At 35.9% G+C, this 19,997-nt stretch overlaps 1 protein-coding gene across 1 annotated transcript in view; it reads right to left on the reverse strand.

Annotated features, from left to right (window-relative positions):
* Positions 1–19,997, reverse strand: part of ZPBP (zona pellucida binding protein) — a 103,333-nt gene that overhangs the window by 75,047 nt on the left and 8,289 nt on the right. The window contains exons 3-4 of the mRNA XM_065884128.1: positions 16,705–16,830; positions 8,902–9,051 (exon numbers count right to left, since the gene is read on the reverse strand). Of these exons, the coding sequence (XP_065740200.1) occupies positions 8,902–9,051; positions 16,705–16,830 (276 nt within the window). The remainder of the gene's footprint in view (positions 1–8,901; positions 9,052–16,704; positions 16,831–19,997) is intronic.

Below are 19,997 nucleotides of genomic sequence, written 5' to 3' on the forward strand. Positions count from 1 at the left end.
ACCAGAGCTACCTGGTGCTAAAGGGAAGTTGTGGGTGAGTACAGCTGAGAGGTGAAGGCTCCCTCCTTCCACCTCCCCACTTTGTGAGATGGAGGCTCTAACCTGGCTGCAGCAATTCTGAAAACAATGGGAGCCCCTCAGCCTTGTCCAGCTCGTCATGTGAAGTGTCCACACAGAAGAAACATGCTGTGGAGACCCGGGGCTGCTGCTGCTACCCCCTCCAACAGATGCTAAGTTCCTAAAGCAGTGTGTCACTCACAGAGAAGCACACCACTGTCCCCAGCCCCAGCTCCAGAGCAGTGGCTCAGAGAATCTGCCGGGGATGAGCAGCAGGCTGAGAAGAGAGAGCTCAGAACCTCTTCTCAAAGGAACTGACGTCCTTGTGATAAACTGTGGGGAAGCGCAAACCTCAGGGCACTTTCAAAAACACTGGCAATATGGGGAAAGACAACTGGGAGAAGGCGAAACTGTAGGCAGCCTAGTTTGTCAGACAGCAACAGAGGAGGTGTCAGCGGGAAGGAGCTATCCTGAGGTCAGAACAAATCTCAAAACAGACCTGGGGAACCCAAACTGAACTGGATCGGTTTTAGAGGAATTTGTGCCTCAGGGCATTGTTGAAAACAACAGATACATGAAACCTCTATGGGTACACCCAAAGTGCACCTTCCTAGGACAGACTTTGGAGGCCTCACACTATGGTGGTAGCGGGAGTGAACCTCACTGAAATAATCTAGCCAGTTGCTAAACAAATAAACAGGATAAAATTATGACAAATCTGGAGGGTGGGGGAAGGAAATGGACCAGTACCCAGAGTTGCTACAATACATTATCTAAAAAGTCCAGTTTCCAAACAAATTTATGAGACATGCAACGAAACAGGAAAGTATGACCTATACACTGGAAAAAACTAGGAAGCAGAAATTGCCTGTTTAAGAGTGACCAGATGTGGTCACTTTTAGAGATAAATATTAAAAACTAAAGACTTCAAAGCATTCATATAAATGTGTTAAAATAACAAAAGAAAATCATGATTAATGAAGGGAGGTATTTTAATAATGTCACATCAAATAGAAACTATCTATAAAAAATTATAAAAAAAAGAATCAAGTGGAAATTCTGTAGGTAAAAAGGAAAAACACTGAAAGGAAAAACACAATAAGAAGCTCAACAGTAGATCTGACCTGACAGAATAAATAAATAAAGATTTTCAGACTGTTAAAAAGAAAACCACAGGCCCAAAATTGTGTCACATGTGCTAAACCCCAAGATACTAAAACTACAGTTAATATCTAATCTAATGGCAGTTTCAACCTCTCCCACAAATGTAATCCTAATCAACCAGTCTGGAATTTTCTAGTCTAACAGTAAAGTAATCTATCACACAGGCCTCCTCCAGTCCCCAGAGGAAGAAGAAGCAACCTGCATGATAAAACCAAAACCTCTGCCACTCCCTTCCCCACACCCTCAAGAAAAGAGGGCCTAGTCTAAAAATAATCCTTTCTTTTCTTTTGCTAATAGCATACAACCCCTCAGAGCCACCTTCTAGTTGCTAGATGGGATGCTCCCCGATTCATGAATTACCTAATAAAGCTAATTAGATCTTCAGATTTTCTTGAATTTTGTTTTTTAACAAGACTGAAAGAACATAACCTCAGTCAATAATCTGAATCCACACAAAAAAACAAAGCACTCCAGTAAATCATGTAATTATATAGACAGAATAAGTGCATATTTCTTCGACTTTCTTTCCTCTTTACTGATTTAAAAAGCAATTGTATAAAAGAATTTGTATATGATGTATCACTGGGACCAAACATAAATATATATTTTCCAATAGGAGCACAATGGATGTGGGTGGGAGCAAAGCTGTACTAGACTAAGGAAATGACTACAGATGGAAACTTGAAAAAAAGCAAACAATTAAAGAAAATAAAAAATGATAAACAAGAAGGCTAATGTAACAAAATCTATAAATATACACTTGCTCTCCTAATTTCAGCTTCTCTAAACTACATAAAGTTACACAAAATAATAATTATAAAATGTATTGTTAGTTTTGTAACATTCACAGGTGTAATATGTATAATATTAATACCACAAAAAGCATGGAAAAGGAATAGATCTACATAAGACTAAGGTTTCTCTATCTCACCAGAATTAAGTTTGTAAAGATGTCAAGCTGATTCTGATAGGTTAAGATATATGCGGTAACTTCTAGAGCAATCAATAAGGAAATGATCCAAAAATATATAGTAAAAAATCATTAAAGTAATTAAAATGCTACATTAGAAAATATTCACTTGGGCTTCCCTGGTGACGCAGTGGTTGAGAGTCCGCCTGCCGATGCAGGGGACTCGGGTTCGTGCCCCGGTCTGGGAGGATCCCACGTGCCGCGGAGCGGCTGGGCCCGTGAGCCATGGCCGCTGAGCCTGCGCGTCCGGAGCCTGTGCTCCGTAAGTGGGAGAGGCCACAACAGTGAGAGGCCTGTGTACCGCAAAAAAAAAAAAAAAAAAGAAAATATTCACTTAATTCACAAGACAATGAGAAATAGAAGAACACATGAGACAGGGAAATATAAAATAAAAAGATAGAGTATATCCACTTATATAAATAATAATATTAAATGTGAATGGATTAAATTATCTAATCAAAAGGCAGAGACTATGAAACTGGATTTAAAAAGCAATGAACTATTTAGTGTCTACATGAGACACATTTTACATGCAAAGATACAAATAGACTGAAAGTGATGGGGTGCAAAATAATACATCCTGTATACAGCAATCACAAGAAAATAGGAATGGCTATTCAATTATCAGGCAAAGTAAACTTTAAAACAAACAAAAAATGCTACTATAGCTAAAGGGTAACATTTTTTTATAATAAAAAAAGACAACCTATCAGGAAGAGAGAACAATTATAAACATACACACACCTAAGAACAAAGCACCAAAATGAAGTAAAAACTGACAGAAATGATAAAGGAAATAATTATTTTGATTATATGATGATTATATCATTAAATAATGATAAAAACAATTCAAAATATTGCTTGGAGACTTCCAATAATGAATGAAACAACTAGGCAGAAGATCAACAAGGAAACAGAATACTTGAATAATGCTGAAACCAAATATACCTAAAAGACATCTACATACCTCTCCACCTGGCAGCAGTAGAATATACATTCTCAAGTGCTCTGGCACATTCGCAAGGATGGAGACTATTTTAAGCCACAAATCACAATAAATTTTAAAGGACTGAAATAATACAAAGTATTTTCTCTGATCACAATGTAATAAAATTAGAGTAACAGAAAAATTTGAAAAACTCACAAATGTGTGGAAATTGAACAACATAATTCTAAGTAACCAATGTGTCAAAGAAGAATCAAAAGAGAAGTTAGAAGAAAAACTTCATATAAATTGAAAAAAAAAACATAACCTATGGAATGCAGCTAAAGCAGTACATTGTGGGAAATTAAATATACAAAATTATATATATATAAAATATAATATGATCTCTAATCAATAATTGAAACTTTTACCTTATGACACTAGGGAAGAAAGAGAAAACTAACCTTAAATCAAGCAGAGGGAAAGAAATAATAAAAATTAAAGCAGAGATAAATGACATAGAAAATAGAAAAACAATAGAATCAATGACACAAAAACATAGTTATTTGAAGATATCAACAAAATTTATAAATCTTTAGCTAGAGTGATCAAGAAAAAAAGAGAGGACTCAAATTAACAAATCATCAATAAAAAAGGAGGCCGTATTATTGACCTTACAGAAATAAAAAGAATTACAAAAGGATACGATAAAAACCTGTATGCCAATAAATTAGATAACTTAGATGAAATAGAAAAATCTCTAAAAGACATACACTACTGAAACTGACTCAAGAAAAAATAGACTATATGAATAGAGCTATACCAAGCAAAGAGATTAAATTAGTAATCAGAAAAAACAACTACCCAGGAAGAAAAACCCAAGCTCAGATGTTTTCACTCATGAATTCTACCAAACATTTAAAGAAACATTAACAATCCTTAATGAACTCTTCCAAAGTCAGAAGAGAAAGAAAAAATTCCCAAGTCATACTCAGTATTATCATGAAAGCAAACCCAGGTAAAAATGATATCACAAGAAAACAGAACTACAGACCAATATCTCATATGAATATAGATACAAAAATTCTCAACAACATTCCAGCAAAATGAATCTATCAGTATATTGAAAGCATTATACATCATGACCAAGTGGGATTTTATCCCAGGAACCAAGCTTGGTTCAACACTTGAAAATCAATGAATGCAATATACCATATCAATAAAACAGAAAATAAAAAATATACAATTATCTCAATTAATGAAGGAGAAACACTTGACAAAATCCAACATCCTTTCACAATAAAAAATTAAAAATCAACAAACTTGGAATGGAAGGAAACTTCCTCAACCTAATAAAAGGCATCTATGTAAAATCCAATCTAACACCACATTTAATAGTAAAAGACTTGATGAGTCCCCCTAATATTACAAAGAAGGCAAGGATATCTGCTCTCACCATTCTTATTCAACAGAGTACCAGAAGCCCTAGTGTCCCCAATAAAAAAAGAAAAATAAGAGGCATACGATTGAAAAGACAGAAACAAAACTGTCCCTATGTGCATATGACATGACAGTCTCACAAAGAATCTACAAACATTTTTTTTAAATTCTAGATCAAGACACAAACAATAAACCACTTTTTGTTTACAGTAAGTCTCGTTTTGTTGTGCTCCACATTATTGTGCTTAGCAGATATTGCATTTTTTACAAATTGAAGGTTTGTGGCAACCCTGCGTTAAGCAAGTCTATCAGTGCCATTTTTTTCTGCAGCATTTGCTCACTTTGTGTCTTTGTATCATATTTCGGTATTTTCACAGAATTATAAGTCGAACTTGAATATGTGACTGAATTGCTGCAATCTCATGATAAAACTTGAATAAATGGGGAGTTGCTTCTTATGGATGAGCAAAGAAAGTGTTTTTTTTCTTATTTTTTATAAATCGGTTTTCTATATATTAGCAATAAACCTGTGGAATCCAAAATTTGAAATCTAACATCATTTACAATTGTGCAAAAAAAGCCCAAAATAACATACTTAGGTATACACTTAAGAAAGCATGTATATAGAGATGAAAGAGGAAATTCCCTGGCGTCCAGTGGTTAGCACTTCCACTGCAGGGGGCACAGGTTCGATCCCTGGTCAGGGAACTAAGATCTCACATGCCTCACGGCATGGCCAAAAAGAAAAAAACAGAGAGATCGCAAACATCCCCCAAATTTATCTATAGATTGAATGCAATTCCCACCAAAATTCCAGCAGATACACTGTAGATACGTATAGGATTATTCTAAAATATATAAGGAAAGGGGTGGGCCCTAAAAAAGAAAAATATTTTGATAAAGAATAGTGGAAGGAATCACACTACCTGGTACTGAGGGTTTCTATAGTTACAGTGATCCACACAGTGACACTGGCAGAGGAACAAACCCCATAGATCAATGGAAGAAATTAGAAAACCCAGAAACAGACCCACACAAATATTCTCAACTTACTGTTGACAAAGGTACAAAAACACTTCAAGAAATCATGCTGGAGCAATTGGATATCCTAATGAAAATTATTAAACCTCACACCTTACACAAAAATTAACTGAAACTGCATCATGTTAAGCAAAACTATCACAAAAAAGGAGAAAATCTTTGCCTATGGCTAGGCAAAGAATTCTTAGACTTGACAACAAAAGCATGACTAATTAGCAAATCTGATAAATCAGACTTCATTGAATTGAAAACTCTGGCTCTGTAAAAATACTGAAAACTATAAGACATCAAGAAAAGAAATCGAAGAAGAAAGAAATAAGTGGAAAGACATTCTGTGCTCATGGATTGGAAGAATTAATATTGTTAAAATATTAAATACTACACAAAGCAATCTACAGCTCCAATGCAATCACTATCAAAATTCCAATGGCATTTTTCACAGAAATAAAACTCTCAGAAATTTGTATGGAACCACAAAAGACCACAAATAGCCAAAGCAATCTTGAGAAAAAAGAACAAAGCTGGAGGCATCATGCTCCCTGATTTCAAGCTATATTACAAAGCTACAGTAATTAACACAATGTGGTATTGGCATACAACCAGACACACAGATCAATGTAACAGACAGAGAGCCCGGAAATAAACCCATACAGAAATGCTCAATTAATTTAAAACAAAGGAGCCAAAAATATACAATGGGGAATAGACAGTCTCTTCAGTAAATGGTGTTGGGAAAACTGGCCAGCCACATTCAAAAGAATGTAACCACTGTCTTACACCATGCGCAAAAATCAACTCAAAATTGATTAAAGACTTGAATGTAAGACCCGAAACCATAAAACTTCTAGCAGAAAATACAGGCAGTAAGCTCTTTGACTTACTGTCTTAGAGATAAATTTTTTAATCCAACACCAAAAGTAAAAGCAACAAAAGCAAAACTTTTGTTCACAGCCCACGCAAATAGCAAAACTCAAAAAACGTCATCAATGACCAAAAAATAAACATTAAAGCCATGAAATACCATTATTAGACTATTACACTGGCAACAATTCAAGATACAGTATACTAAGGGCATTTTAGGTAATGAGATTCTCGTGTACTGTGGCGGGGATACAAACTGTACACTCTTTGCAGGGCAACTAGCAGAATTATCAAAATAACACTGTGAAAACCCTGTAGAAGATACTGCCTTACAGAATCACCTCAGCAAAATACTAACAACATCTATAATACAAGAATACTAGTGTGTGTGTTTACACACAGATCGATGAGCAACGGACTCATACACAGAGACGCACAGAGGGACTCAGGGAAGAAGAGACTGAAGGACTTATTTCAAGGTTCCACGCACTGCTGTTTGAGGCAGGGAAAATCTGAAACACACGAAACGATCATCAACTGAGGAATGTGCAAGCAAAATCTGGAATACCATGTGGCATTGGAAAGACTAAAGTGGATCCTTAGAGTGAAACAGAATGACTTAAATGATTTTTTTAAGCACAAAAATAGTAGGTCTCCAAAATCAGTTTATTAAATGATGTGTCATCCTGCTGCCACTGGTATAGCAGTGGGGCACAGTAGGTATCAAGAGAGATAAAAATACTCTAGAACGAGAACCCCTAGATTGAAATCTGAGTCCCACAGTCTAACGATAATTGCAGTACCTACTGTACGGGTTTGTTGTGAGAATTAAATAAGTTGAATATAAATAAAGCACTTCAAAAAAAAAAGCCTTGCAGGGCTTCCCTGGTGGTGCAGTGGTTGGGAGTCCGCCTGCCGGTGCAGGGGATGCAGGTTCATGTCCCGGTCTGGGAGGATCCCACATGCCACGGAGCGGCTGGGCCCGTAAGCCATGGCCGCTGAGCCTGTGCGTCCGGAGCCTGTGCTCCGCAGCGGGAGGGGCCACAAAGGTGAGAGGCCCGCGTACCGCAAAAAAAAAAAAAAAAAGCCTTGTGAAAATAAGCAATATATGTGTTTTGCTGTTATTATTATAATTACACGTAAAAACACAGCATAAATGCTTGGTAAATATTAGCTATCATTTTCATTACTATAAACCAGCATTCATTTTAGGCACTGTTACACTTGTTAGCTTATGTGAATATACCCTTATGAGAGATTTCAAAGTATATTTGTTATAAACTATATAAACTATACTAAATAACACATATCATATTTTACAGGAAAAACTATGTAACAAAAATGAAGCGTGACTGATTACAAAGTTTAAACAAATTATTTGCCTAACAAAGTTAATATAATTTCTCATGAAAATTATGTCTTTCTTTGGATATATGGAACACCGTTTTTTAGTGTATAAAAATGATCAGGGAACCATTAATAATTCTGCCATTTGTTCTACATCCCAGCTGTGAAAACAATGCTGCATGAGCTTCCTATTGCTTCCAATGGTATATTAACTTCTTAAGCCACAAACCTCATGGCTTAAAATAACACAAATGTATTATCTCACAGTTGTGGAGATCAGACGTCCAAAGTGAGTCTTGCAAGGCTGGAATCAAGGTACATTCGCTCTGGAAGTACCAGGCTCCAGAGATCTGCCACCTCCTTGGCTTGTGGCACCTACCCCACCCTCTCCTTTCACTGCCACGTCTCCTTTTTCTGCCTTTGGGGCTGTCCTGCCTTCCTCTTTAAGGACCCCTGTGACTGCACTGGGCCCACGCTAGTAATTCAGGAGAGTCTACCCTTCTCAAGATCTTAATTACACCTGCAAAACCTGCTACTGTAGGGTAACATATTCAGAAGCTCTGGAGGTGAGACACGGACAGCCTGGAGGACCCTGACTCTGTCTCCATGCGTGGGTCCCAGCCGTGAGACGGAACTTTCACTCAGGCTATTCTCCTGGCCACTCCATGACCAACTCACCTCTCCAGTCTCAGACCTCAACAGATCAAGCTACTTTTGGACAGGGATTTTAATACAGTGGCAATTCATGTTCCCGGTCACGGGGATGGCAGTGCACCATCAAGAGGATACTCGGAATTTAAAAGCAGTACGGAGTACAATATCATGCTCATTCTCTGAAAACACGATTTCCATACCACCCTGTTTTTATGCACTGTCTTAAATTGATCTGTACATGTCAATATTCCCCTGAAGAAAAATGATCTTCCCTTACCACTAACCCCTTACAAAGCACTTCACAAAATATAGGCAGGCAGACATTTTTCTTTAATTAAGAGAGACTAAACACAACAAAATCCCTTTAAAACAAACCTGTTAAAATACGTAAATATGTGTAAACATTAAGAAATGTTAAAATACAATCAAAATCCCTTCTTACCATATACAACATATTTCAGTTGGAGATTTTTAACGACTTCTTCCACAGTAGGTTTATACTCCAGAAAACACGTGTAAACCCCACTCATGCTCTCCTCGAAGTTCTGGAATACAAGGCTTCCTGTGGAGGTCACTTGTGCAGTGCTGTTTCCTAATAGAGGAATAAGATACAGTGATCAGTAGCTTAAATTACATGAGATTGAGATAAAATAACGAAACAGTTTCTTAACAGAGAAAAACCATCCAAATTTACCTACAGAATCACTGAAGGAGTCAGGGACAAAGTCATTGTGTCTGGTGGTTCTTGACAGTGGGTGCCAGGATGAACTTAGTGTTAGAATTTCACTAACCAGAGTTCATCAAGTGTGTGGCTGCCTAAGTGGTAAGAGACTAACACACGTACACAATGTGCCCCTCATCTGCTTGTCGCACTGAGATGGCATGATCAGTACTCATATACATATAATATAGCATATACTTATACGTACTATCAAGTAATTATATTTGTATATATGCATATAAATACTTTATTGATGAGTTATGCTCTCATTAAGCATAAAAAAATGTATATGAAAGGGATAAAAACAGTGCGTCCAGAACAAAGCCTAACTCAATATAATCACGAACACCTAGGGATTTGTTGTCATTACACAAGGTACTTGGCAAAATTTGGATTACAGCCGTGAGGGTTGCAGAAGAAAGAAAACAGGAGACTGGATCACTTGACACCCGAAGTCGCACAATCAGAACTGCAGGGCTGGGAGTCAGAACTTGGACGTAAGGTCCCTTGTCACTTCAGCATCACTTAAGTACCACACTGGGAGAGAGCCATGTTGTGTAATGGGAAAGAAGTCTGATTTAGAGGATTAGGACTTGGCTTTTAGGTGTGCCTTTCTTTCTCATAAACTGTGTAACTGGGGATAATCACTTAATCTTTCTGAAGTCTAGCTCCTTCATTTGCACAACAAAGAATCATAATATATGATAATATATCTCATTGAATCATTTTTGAATAACAATACAAGGAATGTTAAAGTACTTGAAAAAGCTATAAATCATTAAGCAATTAAAAATGGTTACTCTCAAAGTTCATAACCACGGGTTTGCACTAGAAAAAATTATTAGATATTAAAACTCACTCAATAATTTAATAAACTATTCATTAGAATTGAAAATATTATCTTAATAAATACTCATCTTTTTCTATTTTAAGAAAATAATTTATTGCCTATAACTGTCAAGTTGAAATTTATTTTGAAGAAATTTATTGCTTCAAAATAAGATAAAAGATGAATGTTCTTAGTGAAGAAATTTTCATTATTCATTTTTTCACTAAAAATGTGTTGAGTTTCTAGCACATGCAAAGCCCTGTTTCAGATACTGAAGGAGAAATGAATAGATGGATATACCCACCCTCAAGGGATTTACATAGAGCATTATGCCTTGAGAACTCCCATTTCTATACCTTGGATGAAGCTAAAAAATGTGATATAAATTTAGAATACATTTCTATTGTACTGCCTATTTCTTCATGAATATCTTTTGATGAAAGAGTACATATTTATCATAACATGTTGTCTCTTTTTTAGAACAGATTAAGAGGTTTTCAAGCATCTGCTATACATATATTTCAGCAGACACAAACAGATACATCATAGTAATATGATAAAAGGTGCCCACAAACTGTAAAGAAATTTTAGAATATCATGTCAGCAATGAAGCCATGCATTCCCTGGCAAAAATTTGAAATAAAATTTCCCAAACCAGAAGCATTAATAAGTGTATTAATATATATTTGAATGCCTACTACAATGTTAAATATTATGACAGCCAGAAAATCTAGTATCATACAATTTGTAAGAAAACACTCTCTGGCTACCTTCTTATTTAAAAAAATTTAAAAGTAGCACACTTTGAAAAGATACCCAGATGATTGCATAGCCAAGAGAAGAACCCACTTAACAAATACCACTTAACAAACAGACTTTTACAAAACTAAGTTTAAATGGGAATTTCAGGATGCCAAGGCATATCACTATATACTATATAAGAACTCATACAACAGCAGACAGTCAATAAATAATTAAACTGAAGTCAGGACTTCTTTCTCTAGAACTCAGCTTGATTATCTAAAAATTCAGAGTTGGATTAGATTTCTAGAAGCACGTGCCTCAGAGCTCTAAAATTACATGGCAAAATTTAAGCACCATTTCATTACAATTTATTTTTAAAAACAGGTTTATACTTTTGGTTTCTGCTCAGATATGGAGAGTGACTATAAGAGCAACAACATCACACAACAATAAGGAAAAAGACAGACAAACTGTCAACCAACAAATTTTCTTGAACCCATCAAACAAATGAGGCAGGTAGGGCAACCAGTAACCCTGAAAACCAGGAATGAACAGGGCCTGCAGGCAGAACCTAGACCTAAGCATTTGCTTCAATGGTCTAAGAACATCTGGCTAAAAGTTTTCAATAAATTGCTAAAAGCCAAGTGTTGTCCCGTGTGAGCATGTGAAGCCTCTGAGGACCACAGATGGGGGCAGGGGGAGTGCAGAGGCAGTTGCACCCTCTTACAGGCTTTTTACCTTCATGAAAATCTTTGGGTGTTCAAAGGAAGATCAGGGGAACCCTGAGCAAGATTCCCACAGGGCACTGGCTAGAGGAGGGGGCCGGCGCAGGGTACTGGCTAGAGGAGGGGGCCGGCAGCCCTGCCAAAACTCCACCCTTGCCCATTTCCCCTACCTCCTGGTGAGGAGCAATGCTTTAACCGACAAGGGAGAAGAAACAAAAATGGTCACTGAGGGCACTGTGGAAACATGTTACCACTAGAGAAGGAAACAGGAAGAAAAAAACCTCACTCTTGAGGAAGTCAGCAAGAAGTACTAGGCCAACACTAAAGCCGGCAGACAGGCTGAAGCACTTCTAAAGGCCACACCCACAAGATCCAGTGACACCACACCTGCCAAAGACTAATGCTGAATCAGAACACTAGAGACTGCCCCTCTCTCCCAACTGCCCATCACTAATAAGAGTCTAGCAAAAATGCAGTGAAATCAAGCTAGGAAAGCTGCAAGAAAGATTCTCTCTAGAGAAAGCAAAAAAGGAGAAACCAAAGCCAAAGATGAGACAATGGAGAAAAATAAGTTTTCAGTAACCACAGCAATAACCAATATCAAAGCCAGACAATTCCTGACTAGTTTAACACAAACTCCCAATATTAAAGGCTTAATAATATTTTAAAAAGTGTTCATCTCAAAGATAAAAAATAATTATCTCAATATTTACTATCTTATTCAAGATGTTCTTAAAAAATTAAGAAGCATACAGAAGGGTAAGAAATGGCACATTTCCAAAATACCAGGCAATGACACAGATGTCAGAAGTATCAGACAGTTAGTTTAAAATAACTATGAATAATGTATTAAATAATTTAATGGAAAATGTAGAAAGCATGCAAGATCAGATAGGTGATTTCAGCAGAGTCTGAAACCATAAGAAATAATCAAATGGAAATGTTAGAACTAAAACCAAACCAAAAAAATAAAAAAAGAACACAGTAACACAGATGAAGTCTTCCTTCAATGAGCTCATAAAGAGGCTTGACACAGCTAAGAAAAGAACCAATGACTTGAAGACAGATCAAAAGAAATTTACCCGAAAAGAAAGAGCAACGACAACAAAAGCAAAACAACACCAAGAAGAATGAATCCAAGAGCTATGGAACAATTTCAAACAGTTACATAAGGGTGACAGAAATCTGAGAAGGAGCAGAGAGATAGGATGAAGCAGAAGAAATACTGGAAGATATAATGGCCGACAATTTTCAAAAATTACTGGCAAACCAAAACTACAGATCCAAGAAGCTTATAGAACACCAAGCAGAATAATACAAATAACCAAAAAAAAAAATGCATTTAGTATTCAAATTACTGAAAGTGAAACGGAAAGAAAAAATCTTGAAATTAATCAGAAAAATATGGCACACTGCCTACAGAGGGATAAGGACTATTTTATAGCAGCCTTCTCACGAGAAACTACGCAAGCAAAAAGCATACAGAATGCCATCTTTGGAATGTTGAAAGAAAAAAACTGCCAATCCAGAATTCTACAACCAGCAAAAGAAATAGATAAGCAAACTTTACCCAAAGCAAACAGAAAGGAAATAATAAAGTCAGAAATCAATGAAACTGAAAACAGAAAAATACCAGAGAAAAATAACTCAAAAGCTGGTCCCTTGAAATGACTGATAAAATTGTTAACCCTGTAGCCAAGAGAGACCAAAATGAAAGAGAAAAGACACATCCAATACCAGGAGTGAACGAGAGCATATCATAGAGATCCTGCATATATCAAAAAGATAACAAGAAACTATCATAAACTATGCACATAAATTTGACAAGTTGAAAAAAATCTAAGTTGGACAAATTCCTTAAAAGACACAAACTACAAAAAGTCACAAAACGGTGAGAAGGGAAAATCCTAGTCCTACCTCATTTAGGTTATTATCTGTGAACTCTGAAGCCAGACTTCAAAGGCACTTGACTTCAGGAAAGTACCTTGTTCTCTCAATGCCTCTGTCCACATATAAAAGGGAGAAAATGACTGTACTTACTGCAAAGAGCTGTTGTGAAACTTAAATGATTAGTATATGTAAACTGCTTAGAACAGAATCTGCTACATGATAAAAGTATACGTGTTGATTATTTTTATAAAATTCGGAACAAAAACACTAAAGTAAAAATATGCTTGCAGAATATATCCATACATGTATATCTATATTTTTATATATTTAAATATGTGCATTTACTATGTGTATGAATACACACATACATAGATATATGTATGTATTTGTGCATGTGTATTCGTACACATAGTAAATGCATAAAGAAAAGCTAAGGAATAATATTGTAAAAGTTCAGGATAATGTTTACCTAAGAGGGGCTGGGGACAGAAGAATGGGATTTTTCAACATTAGAAGGTTCAACAGTCATGATAATGGTATATCTTGGCTTCTATAGCAAGCTCAAGGATGTCTGTTTTATTACGCTTCATAACTTACATATCTGTTATACAGATTTGTATTTATCAGATGCTTCATAATAAAAATATTAAGGTAGAGTAAGATATAATCTATGATCTCATTTTTTAAAAAACATAAGAAGGATGCAGTTACAGGGTAAAGCTCAACGTGTGTGTGTGTGTGTGTGTGTGTGTGTGTGTGTGTGTGTGTGCGCGCAGTTATACAGGTTTGTGTGAACATTTAAAAAAGTGGGAAAGTCCACACACCAAAAAGAGCTAATTCATCAGAATGGTATTAGGGTTGAAGTAAGAGATACAGGGCTTGCTGCAATAAATGCTTTACCTTCGTAAACCAAAAATGTTGGAAGAGAGACAGAAGAGGGTGGCAGTGGGGGTGAGAGGAAGAGAGCCTAGCAAGTCTAAGACTTGGCCTCCACACTGTACAACCATCTAAACAACCTGGATGCTTCTCTCCAAAGGGAGGCGCAAGTACATAACTACATGTTTCTTTGGTTCAACTGTAGGGGAACTATCTTTGGAATATCCATAAAAAGATAACAAAAGTACAGTGTAGTTTAACCTAGAGTCCAAAAAGCTTCTCTGTTTTTCAAGCTTTAATAGAATTAGACATTTTCCACGTCTCTGCAATTACAGTGATAGTACTGAGCTTTAAAGCTGGCAGACAGCGAACTATGACGTGACACTGCACTGAAAACACAACTGTAATCATGCTGTCAGAATACCAGAACTTTCTGAGAATAGTCTTTATAAATACAAAGCCCTTGCATCTATATGATTTTATCCTTACCTGGAAACAGCTACGTTTTTGAACATCTGTTTTCCATTATGAAAGTGAGTAATATAAAATGTCACTTCTAGTTAAAGGATTCAAAATTCACTTACACAGTATACTTTGCAATACAAGCTGCAAGATCTGGCCTGGCATCTCAGAGAAGAGCATGTTTCACATCTCAATTTTCAAATCAAAGGGGTAACAAATTACAACACAACAAATCAATACTTAAATGCTTCTATTTTGAACTCACAGAGTTTTAATAATGAACGTAAAATATATTTAATATACATGCTTGTGTTATATTATTTGCTATTAGAAAGCAATAAAAATAAAAATTGATTTTATTTTCAATATTGGATACCTTTACTCCTGGCCCCCTTTGCTGATTTATATTAACTGCCTAGCCTCTCAGGACCTCTGTCCCTGACCTCTGCTGACCCCCTCCTACACTCTAGTACTGCAGCCAGGCAGAGGTCACGCTGCTCTGCGTACCTCCTGCAAAGCTGGGCACAATGGCAGCCACCAGGTAGTCACTCATCTAGAGCCGAGTAATTCACTTTGGAGACACACCAGCTAACCTAAAGAGTGAAGTAACTCTTTAAACCTTGAGCTATTTCAGAATCAACATAAATATTACGGCAATGTACAACTTAGATTGTTCAACTATATAAAATATGAATTAAAACATATTAAAAAATAAATATTTCTTATGAATGTTTCTTCAGCGAGTCTTTGTATGAATATACTGCTTTCCTCCATCCAGGTCTACAAAATAAACCTGTAGGTTTTCACCCACAAGCACTGTCTCAAAACACCAATAAGGGAAAAAAAGGAGAAGAAGGAAGGAAGGAACGGAGGGAAGGAGGGAGGAAGGGAGGGAGGGAAGGAAAAGAGAGAGAAAGAAAACATGGTGAATAGAGCAATAAAGAAAAACTTGCACAGAAGGTATGCAAAAGGTACTTCCTTGAACAGATATTTAGGATGAAAATTCATTATCCGAATTTTCAGCAAGGCTGAAAACAAAAACAGCTAAGCTAATTGATATTTTTTAAACTACACTGCAAAAACAAATCAGCTTTTAGCAAATGAGATATCAGAATACAAGTAAGATGGGCATTTCAAAATAACAAAATAAGAAGTTGAATGGAGAAAATGTTGACCAAATCAATCATACCAATAGTAATCTCTATGTGGTAAAATGTACCTTCATGAGAATAAGACCTTGTTTTCTCAAAAATCTGAAAACTGTAAGGTTACTATCCAGATGTAGCTCAAGTCCATCTTCTCCTCTGGATGAGTGCCCAAGTACTAAACTTCCTCTTTTGTGAGCACAGCATCAGTAACATATTATTACACAGCTGCCACCAAACCACGCAGTATATTTAAGAGCATGTTTTTCATACTAAAATACTGAATGCTAAATTTAGTCAGTTTTTCAAAATGGATATTAATATTTAGGTTAAATTCAAATATAATCCATACTGTCTGGTCAGGATTTTAATCAGAGTGAAATATAAGATAAAAAATATAAAATCGTAACTACTAATAAAGTCTCAAGTTGTCCCTATGTGGGGCTGTATAAAACAAACAAATCCAGAATTTTAAACCTAGAGCTCAAAGTGCTCATTTGTATTTTTAACAAAAGCCAGAATCATATTTGCTTCTTCATACATACTTTGCTAATAAAAGTCTAACTGAGGTAACCAAAATGATTTTATGAATTTTACAATAAAAAAGGAAATTTTTTTGAAATATGGACGCTTAGAGAATTCTCCAGTTTAATCATCCAGTGTGTCTCTATCTCAAATTAAGATCTGGAAAAAATGGTCATGCCATCTACATTGTTAGATTCTAACTCCAAAAAGAAATTGCAAGAAAAAGAAGTGAGCTAATACATGAGCGTATATGAGATACAAATATTCTTTTTGCTCTGAGTACATTTCATACATATTTTTAATTATAACAACTGAAACAGAAGCCCACCTGAAATGATTTTTCCTTTCGGCCCATGCCACTGGAATGATGGGTCTATGAGTTCAGAATTCCGCAGTCGTTGGGTTACACATAACATGTGTGGACTCTTTTGATGGAGCATAACATATACTTTCACTGAAAATAAATATTAAAATGTTCCAATAATATTTTATGTTCGTTCACGATCTATAATGGCTTACATTTTTGTAGTCTGGGTTACATGTTTTCAGAAGTTTTCTTTGGATTATTGCTATTGCTTGGTAAGAACTAAATTTCATTGCATTCCATATAACTAACTTTCAAAAACATACACTTAATTTATTTGCGTGTGCGAGTGTATCTTAATCTCAGCATTATGCATTAGTCTTTTTATTCAGAGTTTATATACCAACTTACTTTGTTGTCATAAAATTATTTTAATTACAAAGTATTAAGATAATTCTATATCCATACTTCATCTGTTTTGCAAAGACACCAAACCTGAAAGAAACTGACAAGATAAATTTGTTTAGATTATGGAACAATACATTACTCACAATGATGTAACACAGTGTACTGAATTTTAAAATTGTAATGTGATTAAAAAATTCACAAATATGTGCTTTGATTGATTTTAATTATTAAGCATTTTTCCCACTTTGCTTTAAAATTTAGAGCACTGCTCATTAAACAAGCAAAAATAGTATTCTCTAGGAGATACAAAAGGAACACACTAAAGATTCAATTGTTTTGCACTTACTCATAAGAAAGCTTTTAGAAAAGCTTCTAGAAACTCCTCAGTAATCCCATGGCAACACTTCACTAATCAACCATATACTAAGATTTTTGTGTTCCAGTAAAATAAAAATTGTTTCTATGAGAATCAAAATTCTCCTTAACTTTAAAGAAACTGTCTCTAAACTTTAACCATACAACATCATGTTTATTGAATGTAGCTTTTAGATTGCTACCCTTACTTAGGTTAAGAAACTTCCCCTCAATTCTTGGTAATTTGTTTTCCTGGGACACTTGCACCTATATTCATAAATGTAACTCTATATAATTTTCTTACGTTATCCTTTGTCTTTTTCCAATTTCAGTACAAATTTGTTATTTAGTGTTTCGCACTACTAAGTTAGGCATCTAAGATTATAATAGCCACATAAAATGAATTAGACAGATTTCCTTCCATAAATTTTCTCTAAAGAATGTGTAAAGTGTTTTTGTCCTTGGAAACTATATAGCCTTATAGGTACTTATTTTTTGGCAAGGGAGGAAGTAGCAAAACAAATTTCTGATTAACAATCTGGAGAATTTAATTATTAGTTTACTAAGTAATTTAATCAAGTCTGTTTTAGAAACTTATATTTTAGTAGAGTTATTCACTGTAAGTTTATTATATAAAATTATTCAGAATACTAAATTCTGATTTTTAAATCTCACCATATCTTAATTTATTCATAATATTTTTGTACTTTCATTATTCTCTTGTGAAACAATTACCAAAACTCTGTCTACTAATTGCTCCAAAGACAGCTTTTGGTTCCATTCAATCTATTATTCTTCTCTGGTCTCTTTCATTAATTTCTCCTCTTATTTTATTTCCTACTCACCTCAGTTTAAACGTTTCTTCTTTTTTCTACTTTTAAGGAATGCTTATAGTATTAACGTGCCATTCCTCAGCACGACTTACTGGCTCTTTTATAAGGACACCAGTCGTATTGGATTTGGGTCTACCCTAATGACCTCATTTTTAACTTGATTACTTCTATAAAGATGCTGTCTCCAAATAAGTTCACTTTCTGGGGAACTGAGGATTAGGACTCAAACGTATGATTTTAGCGAGAAGGATGATTCAGTCCATCACACTGAGATTCAGTTGTTTTCCTTAACTGAAATGTTAATTCATTTTAAGGATAAATTTAAGCACATCCAATAAAAAGGGAAGTTAGTTATATATGACTTTTATAATTTAGGTTTAAAAGCTGTAGTTTTAAAACAAAAGCTGTGATAAAAGTTGTGATATCAGTGTAAATGGCAGAGTAAAGAACTCCAAAAATCATCCCCTTGATAAAGGTAATAAGAAAATGGCATATTGTTAGAATCAACATTTTAAGAACTCTGGAAATTAATCAAAGACTTACAGCACCCAGGAAAAATGTACTCAGGAAAAACAACTGAATCTCGGTGTCATGGCCTGAATTATGCTTCTCCCTAAAGTCATATGGTTAAGTTCTAATTCCCAGTTCCCCAGAAAGTGAACTTATTTGGAGATAGAGTTTTTATAGAAGTAACCAAGTTAACATGAGGGCATCAGGGTAGGCCTAAATCCAATATGACTGGTGTCCTTATAAAAAGGGGAAATTTGGACACACAGACAAACACAGAGGAAAACAATGTGAAGAGATACAGGGAGAAGATGGCCATCTCCAAGCCAAGGAAGGAGAACTGGAACAGGTCCTTGCCCTACTGCCCTCAGAAGGACCCACCCAAGCCTCCATGATTGGACTTCTATCCTCCAAAACTGTGAGACAACACATTTCTGTTGTTTAAGCTGCCAGGTCTGTGGTAATTTTTTACCATACCCCTAGCAAATACACCTGGTAAAAACAGTGAGCTTGTAGCACTTTAAGTTGCTGTATTCCCATCAGAACCAGCAGCCTGGTAGCCACTAGAGGGGCAGATGGGGTTAGATGGACTTCAGTGCCTCCTTCCCAGAGAATTGTCATTATTTCACCTTTCTGGCAGTGTTCTGGAAGACACCATGCACAAAGCTATCTTTACACGACCTAGCTTGGAGCACACCCACTGTAAAAAGCCTTTTCCCCAAGAGTCTTTGTCAAAAACAACTAGAGCTTGCCACTTAACTTTGTAAATGCCTGAAGCAGTGGGAGTAAACATCAGCTTAACCAAAAGCTTAAGAGGAAACGCTGGGTAATGACATGTCAATGGGAGCTTTGAAAACTTCAGACACGTTCCTAGGAAAATAGAAGGGCATGTGCATGCACAGAGTAGGCCACGTGGCCAAGACTGGGCATGCTCAGTAAAGAATGAGAGGCCTTAAAGTTCTCACCTCTGGCTGAAATTGAGCCTCTGTACAGCAGAAAGTGAAGGATATGGTGGAGCTGTCAACTGCCTGGCTAAATGTTTAAGGTAAGCCACGACAAGCTCACAAGGATTCTCAGAAAATATTAGGAGACTAACTGGTTCAGGTGTTTAATGAAATCTCTGTTGAACCATTAGCCTAACTAAGCTAACTAAGCAAAGACTTCAGTGGCCACACATGACAAGGAATACAGAATTTAAAGAGAATTAGTTCAGAA

Source organism: Phocoena phocoena, chromosome 9 (assembly GCF_963924675.1).
Source record: "Phocoena phocoena chromosome 9, mPhoPho1.1, whole genome shotgun sequence".
Lineage (NCBI taxonomy): Eukaryota > Metazoa > Chordata > Mammalia > Artiodactyla > Phocoenidae > Phocoena > Phocoena phocoena.